The sequence below is a fragment of the Formica exsecta genome, unplaced genomic scaffold, assembly GCF_003651465.1.
Source record: "Formica exsecta isolate Colony F162 unplaced genomic scaffold, ASM365146v1 scaffold385, whole genome shotgun sequence".
Classification (NCBI taxonomy): domain Eukaryota; kingdom Metazoa; phylum Arthropoda; class Insecta; order Hymenoptera; family Formicidae; genus Formica; species Formica exsecta.
The window spans coordinates 550,488-570,400 of record NW_021851090.1 but is presented as its reverse complement, the minus strand read 5'-3'; the positions used below and the strand labels follow the sequence as shown (position 1 = coordinate 570,400).

The 19,913-nt window shown below is 38.0% G+C and overlaps 1 protein-coding gene and 1 long non-coding RNA gene across 8 annotated transcripts in view; one reads left to right on the top strand and one right to left on the bottom strand.

Moving 5' to 3' along the window:
* The window catches only part of LOC115239534, a 226,794-nt gene that overhangs the window by 192,278 nt on the left and 14,603 nt on the right, over positions 1 to 19,913 (top strand). For all 6 annotated transcript variants that reach the window (XM_029814102.1, XM_029814100.1, XM_029814104.1 and 3 more), the window contains 4 exons: positions 11,597 to 11,725; positions 11,847 to 11,962; positions 12,299 to 12,521; positions 14,406 to 14,540. In XM_029814102.1, coding sequence (XP_029669962.1) covers positions 11,597 to 11,725; positions 11,847 to 11,962; positions 12,299 to 12,521; positions 14,406 to 14,540 — 603 coding nt within the window. The remainder of the gene's footprint in view (positions 1 to 11,596; positions 11,726 to 11,846; positions 11,963 to 12,298; positions 12,522 to 14,405; positions 14,541 to 19,913) is intronic.
* The window catches only part of LOC115239535, a 31,412-nt gene continuing 17,137 nt past the window's right edge, over positions 5,639 to 19,913 (bottom strand). For both annotated transcript variants that reach the window (XR_003884647.1, XR_003884648.1), the window contains exon 4: positions 5,639 to 7,076. This is a non-coding gene — a long non-coding RNA (uncharacterized LOC115239535). The remainder of the gene's footprint in view (positions 7,077 to 19,913) is intronic.

Below are 19,913 nucleotides of genomic sequence, written 5' to 3'. Positions count from 1 at the left end.
TCGTGTAGCCGGTTATCTGTCATCTTGCCGTGGAAAATACGGAGCGATGTTAGAGACTTATCTCTCGTGCACTGAGAAGAATGTCGTCGCGTTTATCTCGCCACTGGTCCTGCGAGCGAACACTCGGATGACCGTCGCGAGAAATAAAATTGTCTCGCGAAGAGCGCAGGCTGTCAGGAATTTATTCGTCTTCTTATACCGAAGTTTCTCGCAAGGGCGATCTCGGTCGAGGTGCTATGAGATCTTTTCTTTATTCGTTCTCTTCCCTTCCAGAGGCGTCGCGGAGACGAGGAGATATGGGATTGTGCCTCGAATTTTCTAAATTTTATCCGACGCGCAAAAGGAACGATGTCTTGAAGCGACGAGAGATAGAAAGAGAGAAAGATAAAATAAGTAAAAAAAAAATACACGACAAGAAGCCGAAAGAAAAGACGCACTTCGAAGGAGCGACATGACTCGCGGCAGGATATTGTGTCCTGGAGTCTGCCGCGTTTGAAACAGCTATTTCGATAGGTCGAAATTGACTTTGGTGATACGGCGATCCTTTCTTTCTCTCTCTTTCTTCTCCTTGAGAAATCGAGATGTTGCACGCGTTGCGTGGGAGATACGGACCGCCGACGCGGAAGTCCGATCCGGCGCCGTTCGCCATCGCAACCGCCGCCAGCGCCGTAAATTCCAAGATTGGCAATCAAGGACTATCTTTCAATCTGTATGTATGCGTACGAGAAAGAGAGTGCCGAGAAAACAGACACGGTAAAACGGGGAGATTGCGATTTCCTTTTTTCTCCGAAAACAATTTTTATGTAAAGCGAAAATAAAAAGAAGGAATCTTGTGATGTATTTCTCTGACTCCGTAACTCTTTAGCGAATTTTCCCAAAATCAAGCTTAGAACGAGAGAAAGAAAGAAAGAGAAACAAAGCATGTATGTAATAATTTTATATATCTAAATGAGAAAAAATCAATATTCTCTCTTATCGATATATAGAATTTTTTTTATATTTGTTATCATATCAAATTATTCAATAGTATTTTAAATATTAAATTCAATTCTAAATGTTAAATATCGAATATTTCGATGAATTTCTTAGACGCGAGTATTTTCATTGCTTTATTTTTATTTATACGCTAATTTTTATTCACCTACTTTCTTCGTACGTTTGCAGAGGAGTATTTGAGTAACGAATGGAACTCCCCACTGTCACTGTCTCTTCCCTCTCTCTCTCTCTCACTCCCGGGGTCATGTTTATAAATTTAAATCCGCGTGCGATAAACGAATCAATATCGATGCAGATGAAGCGAAAACCCGGAATACGGTCACCAGGCGAGCCCGTCGTCCGACCAAAAACTTTCCGAGAGTTACTTTGATTTCAATCTGACCGACTTTACGACGAACAAGCACTATCTCTGACGATTATTTTTCTGCTAAAGTTCTTGCCGCTTGACGACTTAACCCTGAGGAACGAAACCAGGTCATGACAACGTAATCTCATAAACGATCTAGATGAGAGTTGAGTTTGCTTCTTGGTTTCCTAGAGTACATTCTCCATGTCAAATTTCAAAATCTCAAATAACCGAGAATGTCATCAATCAAAACTATCCAATTCTGATTCTGATCTACTTATACATACAAATTTCTATCAAGAATTTATGATCAATATAATCCAATTCTAATTGATCTTTTTATGGTCGAATTAATCTTTTCTGTAGTAGTTTAATGAACGATTTTCTGACACTAGAAGTAGAAAAAAAAAACAGAAAAGAATGCTTGCTAAATGATTTTAATAATTATTAAGATTTACAAAGGGAAATTACAACGGAAACATGTATATAACTTGAGTTATTCATTAAAAGCATAAAATAGATAGAAGTCGATTGACTTGCAAAAGTTTTGACACAAAAGTAATAGTCAGACAATTCGTTGCCCAAAAGATGTATGTCACAGGAACAAGAGCCGCCGGGAATATCATGAAGAAAAGATGATAGCCGTGAAATAGTGCGCAAAAAAATTCTTTCATCGCGAACGTCGCGACCACACCTTACAAGGCGTAGCTGGTTCGGGGCGTCTTATCCGCGGCGGAAACTTTTTAATGAAATGTTGTGACAAGCGCATATAATGCCCAACCACGAACGGAACTTCCTGGGTCGGCGATGTCGTAAGGAACTTCGCTCACAATGGGCCGCGGCGCGGCTCGAGTTTCTGGCGATCGTCGAATTGTTAAATTTAATTACCGAACTGGGTAAGAGAGAGAGAGAGAGAGGGAGAGAGGAGAGAGAGAGAGAAGCGGCGAAGGTGCTATATACGTCCGCTTAACATTCGCTTCGTCGTCTGCAAGTGCGATCGAACTCGCGGTGCGAATCATTGAATATGTCGGGCGTGACGGCGATTTTAATCACGAGGCAACGGGACGCCGAAACAATAACGAAATAAATTTCTCCGCTCGAGTTTATATGAAAGTACGCGAGAAATTTTCGTTAAGGCTCGACGCAAATGTCGCCAGTGATTCGAAACAGTAAAACACGATGTCTCGGAATGTCTGGCGAGTGGTATTTTGCACTAGCTTAGCGAGAACATTTCTCGCGATCCACAAAATTTCTGTAAACATTCTATACGGAGCAGAAGAGAGCATTCTCAATGGTTAACAATATTCCTGTTTTGAAAGCAATGTGAATGCAAAGTGAGGAAATAACAAAGGTCTGTCCCGACTTGAACTTCATTAAGAAGTAACTCCATGAGTTTGTAGAACGGAATATCATTGTATCGTGATAATTGTTATTTGTAACTTATAAGCACGTAAAAGGAAATGGAATCTCAATCTTAATGGTTTCACGAAATTATCAGCATTACGATTTTCTTTCATATTGATATTCTTTTGACATTTATCTTAGCCTAGAAATTATTTATAATTCACTAATTAATTTTATGTATTATAATAATATCTTCTCTCTCTACAATCTTTAATAAAAATTTCTATTATTTATATTGTAGTAATGATTTTAGTAAACCTATAAGACGTAAATAAAAGATTTAAAATTTTGGTCGTACAGAAAAAAAACACAACGTTACAACGAATACTTTAATATTAACGTCGAATTAAATAAAGGCAAAGACAATCTGATACAATATTACCTTCTTGATAGTCCAAAAGCCATTTTTAGGAAAAAAAAAAACCACGTAAAAGAAACGCTCTCCACATTTTTACTTTCACGTCAACATCTTCCAGTATGAAGACGCCTTCCGCGGGCGCTTTTAATAAACGTAATAGAGTGTAAAGCTCCGAGATAAAGCATACCTCTATCCCTGTGGCGCTTCCTCGACCCGACATCAACCACGCCTCCGTTTCATGCCTTGCCTGTTATCCCCAGAACCTCGAAAACAACATTTCAAGGTAAATCCGCAGGCCACAGTGCCAATGGCTACCCTCAGCGAATCCTCTAGAAACACTGAATTGTTTCCAGAAACAACTACGTATTTCGGGCCTTTACCAAATTGCAGATCTAATTAAATGGATATATATTCGACTGTTTATAATTAGATTTTCAAGACGTACAATAACATATCTGATAAATCAAAACTCCTCTTCGTTTATAAGAAAAATCAAACTTTCCTCTCTTTTTTTAGAATACATCTTAAAATAACTACGATTATTTTTTAAGTGATTTAATTAATTTACTTCTTGTGATTCTTAGTTGTTTCTTATTGTTACTATCATTAGTATCATTGGCATCGTTATCGTTATTATTACCAATATAATATAAAATATCTTTGAATTTTGATAACATTGTGCTGCGCGTGAAGCAGAAATCCTTGACCTAATGTTTTTGAGAACCTTCAATATATCTTTGGATAATAACGATGGAAATATACCCAGTTTATATGAAAAATATATAGAGTATGAAAATTGTAAGATGCTCTTTGACGCTCGCAAGTGCAGCTATAATATTATATTTTATCTTCGAACAAAAAAAAATGCATACACTTATTTCATAAGATTACTTCACGCAAGTATAGTAATAAATTAGATTATATTATTACATCGATTCAATTTTTAAGTATAGCTATAGTCAAAACGGTTGCTCTCAAATAGAATACTCTACACCCTTCACAAAAACCGTTTAATCGCTTTATAATGTTGAGATAAATTTTTCACATAGTCTATAATCTTATGTGTAAATTTAAGTTCTTTTCTTTAGAACTTACTATCGCGATTTACACTATAAATGAGAAGGTGTGCAGGCTAAAATTATTTAATTTAACGTGATGAATTCTTTATGAGAATGAAGAAAAATTTTTTAATCATTTAGCTTGGCCAAAGAGCGCTAAATAGAAAGAAAGGAGGACTTCAATGGCAATTCGTAAGAAGCTAAGAATATTTTAATTGAAATGGTAAGGACCCTAATTAATTGAATTGAAAAAGCCTTTAAGTTTTCCGAGACAGAAATAAGATTTTACACTACAGCAGTGGCATCCCGGCAACGCAAAGAAGCTGCGTTGCCTTGAGACGCTTCCATAAATATTTTTCTTCCTAATATTTAATGAGGAACTAAAGCAAAGAAAGAGTGGAAAAACAGAGAAAATCTTGAAGGTAGACGATTTAATTTATCTCAATTTATTTAGCAATTCCTCATTCTATGATAAGACGATCCAGAGTATTGGATTATTTTTACTTGACGCTTTTGAAGGGAAAATGTAATACCCGATACTCTGATACTTAATATTCTTAAACATTACTTTAAATTATATTTATATAATTATTAATAAATAAAATAGTTAATTCAGTTCTCTCTTACTTATTTATTGAATAAGATCAGATTTTATGCAAGGATATTTATATATATGTATGTATACTTGTATTACATCTGTAATATATACATCATATATAAATATATGCTAATATATGTTAATATAAATTATATAAACTTTGTTTTAATTATTTTATATTTTTATTTATATATTTTTTGGAAGAAGGAAAAGAGAGGAAGATAAAAATAAAATTAATTGAAAAAAGAAATATTTCTTACTATACGTAATACGTAATTAATACGTAATACGTATTTAATTTAAATAACTAATCGGTGAAAGAATCATTGCTTTCATACACAAAACCGACGTTTGCAAAATTTCTTAGATTTTCAAGAAGCGAAGATAAAGCACGTTTACGTGCAAAGAGCGTATTTCTGGCGCCACCGTTGCTCCCAGCCGGTGCCAAGCTATCGTTTCATGATTTCGCGGAAGCGGTCTCATATAACAATGCATTTGCACCTAGGATGAACGGTGGCGCGGACGAAGACCGCCGCTCGCAATCAGGGGTGAATTTACAACGAGGCGCCGGCTCTATTTCACCACCGTGACGGAGCCGGGGACAACGACGACAGGATTAAATGCCAAGCTAGCTCATAACCACGCCCCGGAGCTTAGAGACCCTTAGAACAATGAACGTTGCTTCTCAGTTTGACAAAAGTAATGCGATTCGCGCCACGTTGTTTCATTATTTGAAACGCGGAAAATTGAATCCCGCGTATGTCAGAATTTACACGTACAAATCTCACGGTAATATATGTTAATATAAATTATATAAACTTTGTTTTAATTATTTTATATTTTTATTTATATATTTTTTGGAAGAAGGAAAAGAGAGGAAGATAAAAATAAAATTAATTGAAAAAAGAAATATTTCTTACTATACGTAATACGTAATTAATACGTAATACGTATTTAATTTAAATAACTAATCGGTGAAAGAATCATTGCTTTCATACACAAAACCGACGTTTGCAAAATTTCTTAGATTTTCAAGAAGCGAAGATAAAGCACGTTTACGTGCAAAGAGCGTATTTCTGGCGCCACCGTTGCTCCCAGCCGGTGCCAAGCTATCGTTTCATGATTTCGCGGAAGCGGTCTCATATAACAATGCATTTGCACCTAGGATGAACGGTGGCGCGGACGAAGACCGCCGCTCGCAATCAGGGGTGAATTTACAACGAGGCGCCGGCTCTATTTCACCACCGTGACGGAGCCGGGGACAACGACGACAGGATTAAATGCCAAGCTAGCTCATAACCACGCCCCGGAGCTTAGAGACCCTTAGAACAATGAACGTTGCTTCTCAGTTTGACAAAAGTAATGCGATTCGCGCCACGTTGTTTCATTATTTGAAACGCGGAAAATTGAATCCCGCGTATGTCAGAATTTACACGTACAAATCTCACGGTTTTTTTTTCTTTTTTCTCCGAAACATCGATATATTTATCTTGTACATATATTTTACGTATAATATTTTTATCATCAGTCACACAGAAAAATCAAATTTTAATTATCGCGTAGCAAATAAATTTTTGCATAATTTCATTTATCCTAGAATCGCGATTTATCTGTCGATTTTTTATATTATCATATATAAAGATTATATTATCAATTAAATTCTCATATAAATGTCAAGCACTATTTTTTCGAGAATGGTAGATAATTACACGTAATAAAATGTATTTAATTATCGAACTATATTTTCCTATAAATGACAGATAATGAAAGAGAACAGAACCCATGTCCAGTTATCTGCCAGTTTCAGGAAAATATGATCATGGTAAGCAATGTGTGACATGTGTAGCATACATAATATATAGAATGACGATGCGCAATCGTCTCTAGTCGAGTCTAGCTAATGGATTCACGACCACATTTTACCGTAATTAACTGGCGGCACCAGGTGAAGTATATCGAATACTTGATTTCAGATTACATCGCGCCCTTCCCCCCCAAGATGACTGTGAAATAGCGACGTATCTATGTCGCATTAATAGCAGTAAATTGGATCTGGCGGTGCATTAATATCGCATAGCGTATATAGTACAGCATTAGTTACACATAGTTACATACGATATCTGCTGGCACCGCTTTGATTGCGTAATATAAACGTGGCATTTACCCGTGTACCGCCACATATAATGTAACTGTGTACGGTGTTATTGCCATCCGCGAGATTATTACCCTAATTGCATTTGTTACAACTCCCTGCACGATCATTTCGGTGATGCAGTCTTCAAAACATAACGGCAGAGTATCAGTCGTCCTTGTTTTCTGCAACATAAATAAAATAAACGAAGACTGGATAAATTCGAAAATAGAAATTAAATTGATATGTATGTATTTCTCTGTAGCATAAAAACTAAAAAATTGATACAGATGAAACGTAAGAGCTGCACACAGGATAGCTTCTCTATCGTACAAAGCTTGAAAATATAGCAATATATATACTTTATATAATAAAAATAATTATAAATACTTAATGTGAGAAATATACGGATAATAATAAAATAAATATTGGAGGAGATTTTTTTTTCAAGGATATACATTCGATATATATTCAGTATATAGCAAATAGAGAAAGGTGCTATATTACAAGATCGCGTGCTCTCCTAAATAATACATTTGTCGCAATAAATCGCCCACAGTGAGAATCTTAATTAAACCGGCGTGCTAATCTTTGTACTACCACATTTTCCTCCGTGCGCGATGATTAACGACGCAACAACGGCCTTTTTGACATTTAACTTCGCGCGCACCTGCCTTCTGTAACGTCATAGTAATTTATTAATGCCGTTAAGGCGCCTTAATTATCCCGCGGAAGATAGAACTGCGAATCGTAGATATATCACGGTTCTTCGGTGGACGAAACCAGATCCACTTTTCTCTCGTCGCAATTCAATATGGCGAAAAGTCGCTGAAGAATCATCATGACAGCAAGACGAGAATTCCCGCATAAAGGTCGCTCTTTTCAGAGCTGTCGCACTTTCTTCCTGCGGAAGCGGAATTACGGTCCGACGCTTTTTTGACGATGTAATCTCAAGCGGATTAACATATACCCTGAATCTGTCTGCGCACCTTAGGTTCCGCGCGAAGAAAGAACCCGAGGCGAATGGATTGTAGAGAGCAAGCTCGTGGAATGAATAAAACCAAGACGTCAGAGCAAGAAACGGGTCTTGCGATTGCCGAGGTTTTTCGCTCGGTCGCCGTCGTCGTCCATCGAAAGGGCGATCCGGATTGTATAATGAAACGCAATAGGGTGCTCCCTCAAAAGCGTTTTTTTCAGACGCTCAACAATGGACCTGCCATCAGGTCACGGATATACTTGTGTATATCTCGCATAATAATATCACTTTCCAGACAGCACACGTCCCTAAAAGACATCCAAAAAACGAATTAAATTCGTCTTATCGTTTTTTTATCTCTCAGATGTTTTTTCGCCTTTATGTGCCGTCTAACAATAAGTTCTTTATGCGAGGTGTGTGTATATTTCAAAGAAAATCGGAGAATCAATTTTTCAGAAAACACTTGTAATTGTAAAAAAGTGTGCGACATGTCTCATACATTATATGTCTATAATTAAGGATATAATTAAGAAACATTTTTATATATATATTCGATTCGTATTATTACGTGAATAATAGAGAATCATATCAATTTCTTCATCAGATTTTATTCGTGTGTAATGCGCATCTTTAGTGTTATCCATCATAATTAAAGAACACATTATGTTGCGCTCATTAACGGGAAGCAGAGCTGAATATAAGATTACAAGTGTTACGGTCCTTTATACTAGCGATAGTTTTAATTGATGCGCATGAAGGATAGCATTATCGACGATAGCATCCTTTACATGCGTGACTGCGGCTACGTTTAATTAATAAAATCATCCTAATCGCCGTGGAGCCTTTTTGCCGGCGACCACACGAACATCTCGCTATCCCCTTGCACTCGGATTTTGCCCCTTAATCACTTTATAATCAGCGCGTTGAGAAGGCTAAGGCGAGCAGAGCGAAAGCGGTTTTCAGCAAACCGCTATTATGTTTCCAAAGGCGTCGTTAATGAGGATAAAATGTTCCGTGGGACTTTATGCCACTCCTGTCCCTGAAAAACATCCCTCTGCATTTAATGCTTCGATCGGGATACCTTTATTTGTGTAAATCGCGAATAAATGTACATTGTGAAATCTCGAAAGATCGTAATGCTCGAGATTCTCCCGAGAGAAAAATACGGGATAACGTTAAAAAACATCATTTTTCGGAAATATTGAATGGTACGCGAAATCGCGAGAACTCACAATATCGAAATGAAGGACGATGAAATATCCCGAAAACATATAAATGAATATGAGAGAATATCTGTACGAAATAAAATGAAAAAACAGGAAAAATGAAAATTCAGAATTACACATTTTTGAAGGCTAGCAGATATTCGCGATTCATTCGATTTCAATATTGCAAAACTTCGCGCGCCCTCGAATAATTGCGAACAGAAACGATATTTCGGAACGATGAAGTTTCGCGACAACGTATTCATCGGCGCGTTGTATGCGTACCGCTTTTTTCCATTTCTCGTTTCCCCTCGGATTTTGCGTGTCCGTTTTGAATCGTCGCGGGCATCGATGACCTCAAAAGTTATTTAACAATTGTAACACGGGACGCACGAGATAAAAGTGAGGAGGACTGATTTCGTAAACGAGAGTATTTGCGCGGCTGCAAAATCTGGTTTGCATAATGTAAACTCCCTCCGTTTATCCGGTGTTCGCGCCGGATGTGATACGAAAGTGCCGGCGCGAGTTTCGCGAGGAAGGGGATCGACGCGGATGCGCGAGTCCGGGAAATTTTTAATTTACTCCAACGGATTTGTGCCAGAGCCCACGTTATCTCAGGACATTTTGTAACGAGCTTTGCCAGAACATGGCACACGCACACACATGCACACACAATGGTTCCGCTGTGGATAAAAAAAGCCTATTCGCTTCTTCTTTTCTGCTCCACGACAGCTAGGGGCGACACGAGCCTCGTGCGAAATGAGGCTGGAGGAATCCGATTTTCTAGTGTTCGAACCGCTCGGGCGGAAAATGACGTACAGAACTATTTCCGCGGCAACGATCCGTTCCCGACAGCCCCCTTTCCTTCTTCCCTTCCCTTTCCTTCTCTCTTAATGGAAATAATTACGGCCTGTTCATTGTTCGCGCCATTCAAGGGGTGAGATCTAATTTATCGAAAGCGATGAGCTCGTGTGAGAAAGCGTTAAAAAAAAAGAAAAAAACGAGAAAAATGAAAAAATTTCCAGTTTTAATACCGCCGCGGGAAACAGCATATGTATTATAGAATAAAATACAGTAGAAAAAAGATATGAAATACTCAATCAATTGAAAATATATATATATTTGATGAAATAAGTCTGAAAAAATTTGAAAAAAAATCTGCTAAAATGATTATATATGCATCGAGATTATTTATACATGATGTAAGGATCATTAGATCGAAACTGAAATGCTAATTGAATACAACGTGTAACATATGGTAATTAACTCATCACAATCCATGTTGCTCGTTAATGCGCATTTGGGTAGGTTAACATAATCTGAAATAATGAGAGACGAAATAGCAATATTTGAAAGGTATGGAATTTCATTTTAACTACAAAATTTTAACTGGCAAAATCGAATCATGAGTAACAAAGTTTTCCCATTAATTTCTTCATGCTCGTACTTCAAGGTGATTAATTAGAATTATGAGAAAAGTTCGTAAAGCACCTGTTACGTATTTAGAGCAGTTTCTTCAGAATCTTGGCGAATACTATTCTAATATTTCAACATTGACATGCTCGCAGCACTCACTTGATTGTAATAATACCGCTGATGGACCAGAAGATATATTTTGATTAATTCCGCACAAAATTTCATACATCTACACATTTTACGTTTCGATTTTACATTTGTAGATTCAAATAATACAGTTTAGAAAATTTTAAAGATTTATCTTTTTTTATCTAATATTATATATTCTTCCGAAAAATATTAATGATGTAGATTAAGAATGACCGTATGATCAGAATGACAGTAGAATTAGAAAGAAGAAAATAAATTACCATTTTTAATTTTTAATTTATGTAACATAAATATTACATGCGATGCAAAAATCGATTAATGTTTATTGAATAATAATATATATATATATATAACGATCTAACACAAAGTATTAAAAGCAACAAAGAGCAATCATCTTTATTTTACAACTAGTCAATACAACACGACATAATATTATCGCGGCGATAATTACGAGGGGAGAGACTACTTTTAATCACCTCTCGTCTATGCGGTAATCCGAAGGTGCGGCTAATCTCCTCCAGGAAAGCCACGATGACCCCTAATTGGCCACATTATTAAAATCGCATTTTCGTGATCCCAGCTGCGAGGGATCGTCCCTGCCGAGGATCGTACAGGCGCGATGAAGTTTCCTCATAAAATAAATCACGCCATCCCATCGCGGTAATTCGGCGCAGCCGCTCTTCGCCTTACCGGTAATATTGGATATTTTCTTAATGGCAAAACTTCCACGGCCTCCCCTCGAATCCAGTTCATCCTCGTGAATTCCCTGATAAATCGGTACATGATTCTCAACCGTTTCGATAGTCTCTCCTTCTCCCACGTCCTCTCCTGTTTTATTTTCCACCTCTCGTTTATATTGGCATTTATCCCGGCGCGTGAAGATGAAGAAAGTATCGAAGCTCTTGAACCGCCCCAAATATATAATCATATTATAGAGATACTTCTATTCTCGTTTCAGTCACTGTACCAGCGATTATATCGCTGTTTATTCGGGCCCAACCACGTCGAGCCCGTTGCTGAAGATGCTCTGTGGCAAGGACAAGATAGCATTGATATATGACGGTCAAGAACTTCTCGTCGAGTTCAGGTAAAAGATCTATTTTTTTTTTATCAGGACATGAAACAATTAATTTATCACAAATTTTTAGTTAATTTATATAGCTTTCCTGTTTTTATGCATCTTTAAAGAAATTTATTTTGTTTTACAGAACTGGTCCCGAGGTATCACCTTTCGATTACAACGGTTTCGTCGCGACACTGAATTTTATAGAAATGACGACGGAAGCTCCAACGACAATTGCTGTCGACAGTATAAATAAAAGTCGTAAGTAATAATAGATAATAAAGATTTACATTTCTAAAATATAACTTCTAAGCTAATTAGAAAGAATAATGTACGTATCATCTCTCTAACGTAAGAAGAACGTCAATAGGATTAAAAATTCTTACTTGTATAATTCTCAATAATATTTATCTTGTCGCGAATTCTTATTTTTATTTTTATTCTTTTGCGAAATGATTAAAAATTAAAAATAAATTCTTGCATTATTTAAAATTTTAAGGACCGACTTTTTAAATTTTTCTTTCTATTTTAATTTTATATTATATGAAAACAACAAATTATTGTCAAAGTTCACTTGATTCTCTTCCAATCTTCCAGTTGAGATAATGAAGCCCGGTAGCTACAACAACCGTGACCTACACGATCTCCGTAAGAACCAAGGTGCCGTGATCAGCAGTTGCGATCTCGAAGTGAGTGGCGAGAAGGTACGGGCAGGTCACCACGATACCAGGGGCAAGCCAAAGTCCACGACATGCAGACTCGTGTTGCGTGGCCGCGCTTACGACACCGGACACGTCTCCTTAGCCAGTTACAACCTCAGGTAACCCCGTTTTCGCCCGCTATTACGAATCTCCAAGAAGCCGTACATCGAGACGCACGTGCGATCGCGGTCAGACGAGGGCGAGAAACTCTGTGTCTTCTATATCGACGTGTTTCTCTATCAATCGCGTCGGTTTAAAGACCAGAAAAAACTACAGTCATATAATGGCGAGCACAGTGCGGTGTACGGAATTACATTTTGTGTTTGTTTATTGTTTTCGATCGCGTTTGCCAATCTCTACAAATTTGCGAGGATATAACATTAGAATAGTGATATATATAGTCGAAAAATGGTTGATACGGTTTGCACTATTGATTAATGCATTAAGCGGAGACCGTGAGCTCTGTTGTTGACATCGATTGCAAACGCGTTTTCATTTATTCGAGAAATACTTAATATAAAGTTACACCTGGCCAGCTGCTCCCCATAGCAAAATAAACAAAATGAATATCGTAGAATAAAGCTATTTAAAAGCTTTCCGAACGGCAAATTAAAAATTTTGAGTTCGTATAAAAAACTCAGAAAGATGAAGAGAAATATTAATTTTTGGTAGGAAAGAATAAGTGGACTTTTGTTCTGAATAATTCTGAATAGCTTAAAATGTTTAATTTGCGATGTTTGAAATCTCTTAAATAGTTTTTAATTCTACGATATTAATTTCTTTATTTTTGCCTTGGTAAAGAGACCAGCTGAATAGCGGTTATTATATAAAATTATAAATCATAACACGTCGATGCTTTAATTAATAGAAATTTAAATGTTGCATCAGGATATTTTAAGAAAATATCCAAGAATATCGTTCAACATCTGTTATATATATGAGAAACTAGCTATTTCTCGATCGCACGTTACGTCTGCGCGACGGGATCTTTATTTCACAGTTAGCGGCTGCTTGCGTAACTTATCGAAACGCGGAAGCAGGGAGAAGCCGTCCCAAGGCTCATCGCGGAAAGTAGCGTTAAATCACGTGGGGTGGCAAGGGGGCGAAAAGACACATCGCATTTCACGTCCGTATCCCGGGGATTTTCAATTATTATGCGAGACGCATGCGGCGACATGCGGAACGCGTATCCGCATCTTACGGAGATTGTGTTCCGTGCACGCCAGGAGATGGAACGCACTGTGGGAGAAGGATGAGAACACCACCCTCGGAACCGATAACGATGACGATCTCGTCGGCGATTCGTATCTCTGACAACCCTCACGGGATTGCCACTGTCAGTGTCTCCGAAACCGCAAATATATATATATAAACTGAATGTATATGCCGCGTATGAGACGCAAAACGGCGGGCTTTATTGAAGGTAGCATGAATTTTGAACGGAATATTGTAAATCGGAGTGGCAGGTGAACCGAGAAAATATCTCCGAGCATGGGGAGAATATCGCTTCGTCCACCGATCAACCACGTGAATATTTCTCTTCCTCTTTTACTCATTTTTATGTTGGTTGCGCGAGTAAGAGCGCGTAATAGCGGCATCGATGTCGGATTTTTGCAGCTTTCCAGCTTTCTTGCTACGTCTCTGAGGCGATTAGAGGGAACAGAAACATGACATTCGAATATTTCGGTTCTAAATGATACATTTGCGGATTATTTCGGGATATGCGAACGCGACACGTTCACTTTTTTCAAGATTAAAAAAGAAATAAATAAGTGCAAATATGAATTAATATATTTAATTCACTTTTTTAGCAACTTGATAAAATTCCAAAAAAATGCCGAAAATAAAATTATATTTATCTTTGAAAAAATTCTCTACGCAAGGGATTGAGACATCGATGTTGAGTTTTCTTACTGACGCTTTAAAGATGACGAATTTCTGTAGCACGCGATCAATCATAAAATCCATTGATAAATACATATGTTCCCCGTTCGATTTTACAGTGCGCAGTCTTGCCAATCGGCAATCGAGATATTCGACGGTTCGCCGGAGAGCGGGATGCTGGATACCGCCAACTCTTTGGAGAGGATCTGTAGTCCTGCGCAGTGGCTCCCGCGGGAACTCGCGGGCCAGGATAAGTAAGTAGATTCCCCCCATAGTTATTAGAGCGGTCATTAGAGAGATACTATCGTGTACGGTTTATCGGTGATGCATTGTAATAGTGAGTTGGTAAATTTGGGGATTTCTCTCGGCAGCTCGCAATATGGCTTAAACCGGTAGAAACTGGTTAAGTCTCCTTAGGCAATCCCCGGCATCAAAATGGAGATTAGTTCCTAACCGCTACCGAAATGCGAGCATAGTACAAATCAGCTAATGATGCAACAATCCTACCAGTACGCTAATCCATGTACGAGTCTCGTTGCAAAATTTCTTTCGCTCCGATGTTCTTACGCCAACGTAAGACCGGCGCGGTCTTTTTTCCGCAGTGTGCATATATGTATATACTTTGAGATTTATTCATTATATACCTCGGACACGTAGATCGCGAGACAAGAACTGAATTGACGCGCGAAATAGGAACCGGCGCCCGTCGTAACACCGAAGAGAAGCAGCGAGAGATCGTCGGCGCGTAATCATAAAACAGCCCTGGCAGATCCATCATCCGTCTCCATCCGAGAGCTAGACTAGCCGCGACATGCAAAGTGATACCTCATACTCATCTCACCGGAAGTCAAAGTATGAAAGATGACTATGCGCCAGACCCTCGCACGCTGCGCATTCCATGGTTACGAGGCCATTTATAGCGAGTACATATTCGAATGAAAAGATGTCACAGAATGCGCAGAATGGTAGTTATCTGGAATCGTTCAGTCGTTGCCGCAGCATTACGGAAGCCCGGATGCAGTTATTCATGCGGTATCACGGAAGTGGCGCGCCTCTCGATTTTCTTCGATAAATTTTTTAACAAGAATCTTGGAACTATCAATTTTACTTTGATCTTATTAACTTTTTAATCTTGCACATTAAACATAAAAGAAGTTTTTTAATTTTATTAAAAAGCTTTTATATATTCTTTACTTTTTTGAATAATTACGAAAGTTCTATCAATTATCAATATTATATTTTCCTGCTCTGTAACCGATATATTTTTTAATTCGATTTCATTTTAGATTCTGTCGCAACTTTGTTTTACAAACATGGTATTGTCGCGAGTCAATAACAGTACGTCTAAAGTTGTAACTATTCCATTTTTCCTCATCTGTTTCCAGTTATATTTAATTCCACAATATTGTCACAAGACGCATATAAAAGGACGTAACAAAAATTTATAGCATAAACTCTGGAACAGCTGGTCGGGCGTATGTACTTTTGCTCGTAACGTTCCTGGTGATAGCGTGACTTTTATGATAGAAGAATCTTTCAATTACATAGTAAACTTTTTCATTTGATTAAATAACTTTAAAAAAATGCGTAAAAAACATATATACCGATATTACGCAACATTAATATTTTGCAAAAACAACTTTTTTAATTTTTATAACGTTTATTCAATTTCCGTTCATGCTGCGTTAGTTTGTATCTCCGTTTGATTTTTCTATAAAAGTGCGCGATGTCGTTCGCTAAAAATATAGTATATATACCATATGTGATAATTGTTATCAAAAAATACATTTAGATGTAATATATATTTAACAATGTTATATCATGCTTCGTACAGTTGTTTTACGAACCATTCTTTCGATGACATCTTAAAAATTTGATTCTATGTCAAATTGCATATTATATGATAAAAAGCACGTAAACCGCATGATTTTATGCTGTTCAATGATGCGTTACTTTCATTCAAAGGAAAATGGACTCTTTGTCGTTCGCGTGCTGTTTATGTGATACAAATCCCTATACACGACAGGACCAGTTTCCACCTTGAAATGCGCGTTTTATAGACGTGGTTCTTTCGACGTCGTAAACATTTAATGCCGATCGATTTACTGGCGCGAATAATAATAAATGCGAGCACGAGCTGGGCGTTGATAGAATACCGGCTAATCCGTTTAATACCCCTCCTCCCCTCTCCCTCTACTGCTGTAGAATTTATGGCTTGCAGCGTTTGATAACAACACGCCCAACGAATTAGACGCCCATAAAACAAAAAGATTTTTAAAATTGAAACTCAAATAAACAACTAAATATTTATTTTGTAAAAACGAATAATACATAAATAGAAATTTTAATAAAACTAAGTAGATTATACTATTAACAGAAGTGAATATTGCTGAAGTAAAATAATTAAAATAATATATAAACCTGTGAAATATAATATTGAAAATATTGAGAATATTCGAATATTCTATAAAACGTTGAAATTTTCAAATTTTTATATTCTTTCCTATCTATATTGTCCATCATGGTAAATTACATGGTAAATTACTACAGCAGATATTTTTATTCGTCATACGTGCTTTTTTCAGTAAAGTCGAGATATCGATGTAAGAATGAGATGCTTGATAAAAATTCAAGAGAGGTAGAATAGAGGTCATATCAAATGAAAAACGTGACGAGAAAGATATTTGAAGGAAGATTTTTAGAGAGAGAGAGAGAATCATACATATTGAGTAACGATAGCACGTGAACAGAACGAATTGCATTTCGGAATTTTTAAATCTCTCTTTAAATCCTCCGACAATTATTCGATCAGATGTCATAACATGTTTTTCTTCCATTTACCGCACTCATAAAATTATGAATGCCAAATAACTTAAAATCTCAGAATGTGCTCATGTAAATCGCAACGAAAGACGACAAAACTACTCGTTTGTATAAAAACGAAGAAATAAAGCATATTATTGAATGTCTGAGAGAAAAATAATTAAAGCGTATTTGAGTACGCGATTTGTATCCGTCTATGCAGGACAAGTTTGTCGGCAGGAACTTCGACGCCGAAGCCTCCAGAGACGAGATTGACCAATCGGCCGTGGAAACAGACCGAGATAGTCCAGCGACGACAAACAAAGGTATCGCGTGATTCCTCTCGAGGCTGGAAGTCGGCGGTGACCCACGAACCAGGATTCCGACCGACTGACCGAACTCGGAGAAAGAAAGAGAAAGAGGGAGATGAGTGCAAAGGGAACTCTCAAACGAGCGAGCGAGACGACCTAGTCGTCCTGCAACAGCCAACGGCCGCATGCATTATGCAAGTCGTGGGAAATGGACGGATGCGAAATGTCTGTCGCGCGGACGCTACATCGGGGGTGAACTTGATGTGACCGGCGCAAAAAGAACGAGAACCGACCAACGAATGGCCAAACGAGCGATGCACGAGTGGGCTAAGAGATTTCCCAGAAGAGATTTCGAAGCGCCGTCGTCCCGGTCGAGCACCGATATGGACCACCGATCGATTCGCTCTGGGCTTATTCGCCCGGTCTCGCTTTCTTCGATCCGAAACGAGTAAAAAGTCTGAAATATTGTGATAACACCACTCGTACATATGTCTTGTAGTTTGGGAAATCTCTAAATGGATTTGAAGAATCTATTAGATACGAAAAAGTGCTATTCTGATTTTGATTTCGAAATTGACTTTTCTAGATAAATGCAAGAATTTCATATTTGAAAAATTAGCAAAACTCTTACAAATATTAAATATTATAAAAAGTATGTCTCTGTGGATAGAAAAATATAAAAGCCATCCGATTACGATCCATTCTCATGATAAGAAAAATTTACAAAATACTCTAAGAAATATCGACGATTACATAAGATTAACATAATTACATAAGACTAACATTCGCGACTAAAAGTCACACACGCCACATTGTCGACCCTCCGTTCGATTCCTTCGATCCCTTCGAGAACCAAGGGAGGATTGTTTCTACTTTTCGGCAAGAAGAGTGATATTCATCGTGCGCGCATTTTGCTCTGCAGCACCTTGCTGACGCCATTCTGGCAGTTTTTAATCTATTTTAATTTCTAACGTTTGCCGCGCGCATCCCAGCCGGTCCCGAGACGATTTATGCTTGGCAGCAACAGCAGGCTCGACCGGATGCAGTGTACGTACGTACGTGCCTATGGGACCGTCGTGTGTTTTATGTCGACTAATCTCGTAAAAATTCATGCGAAATAACGCCCGTGCTTCATCCGCATCGCACGTTCTCCACTCTCGTCGCCGCCTGCAGTCGGGCACGTATTCCGCCGAATTTCCGGTTTCCGCCTTCCGTCTTTCGCGATACTCCCGGGGCTTATTCGCCCGGTCTCGCTTTCTTCGATCCGAAACGAGTAAAAAGTCTGAAATATTGTGATAACACCACTCGTACATATGTCTTGTAGTTTGGGAAATCTCTAAATGGATTTGAAGAATCTATTAGATACGAAAAAGTGCTATTCTGATTTTGATTTCGAAATTGACTTTTCTAGATAAATGCAAGAATTTCATATTTGAAAAATTAGCAAAACTCTTACAAATATTAAATATTATAAAAAGTATGTCTCTGTGGATAGAAAAATATAAAAGCCATCCGATTACGATCCATTCTCATGATAAGAAAAATTTACAAAATACTCTAAGAAATATCGACGATTACATAAGATTAACATAATTACATAAGACTAACATTCGCGACTAAAAGTCACACACGCCACATTGTCGACCCTCCGTTCGATTCCTTCGATCCCTTCGAGAACCAAGGGAGGATTGTTTCTACTTTTCGGCAAGAAGAGTGATATTCATCGTGCGCGCATTTTGCTCTGCAGCACCTTGCTGACGCCATTCTGGCAGTTTTTAATCTATTTTAATTTCTAACGTTTGCCGCGCGCATCCCAGCCGGTCCCGAGACGATTTATGCTTGGCAGCAACAGCAGGCTCGACCGGATGCAGTGTACGTACGTACGTGCCTATGGGACCGTCGTGTGTTTTATGTCGACTAATCTCGTAAAAATTCATGCGAAATAACGCCCGTGCTTCATCCGCATCGCACGTTCTCTACTCTCGTCGCCGCCTGCAGTCGGGCACGTATTCCGCCGAATTTCCGGTTTCCGCCTTCCGTCTTTCGCGATACTCCCGAAACGGCATTAAGGCGATACGAAATAAAACAAAACTTACAAAAAAATCTAGTATAATATCTAGAAAATTCAAGAATAAAAATATCGAGATTTGTATTCTTGACTTAACATTTGAAAATAACGTAAAATCAAGATCCAAAAATGATTGCGTGCCAACGATCGTACTATCACGTTTTGTAAACGACACTTAGTGGAAACAACGGGTTGAAAGGGTCTAATTGGCATTGCAATTATTCAAGTGAATTGCCTGGAGCGCGCTCTATTTAATCTCTATCCATGCATGGATACTGGATACATTGAGGATCAATTCGGAATAGCCATCAAGTAATTTAATCTTCATGCACGCCATACCCAACTAAAAGCCACCCTCTGTCGGGAGCAGCCAATGAACCGATACAGATCAACCGTATCGAGCCGTCACTTTATCTCACGCTCTGATAAAATAAACTATTATTTAG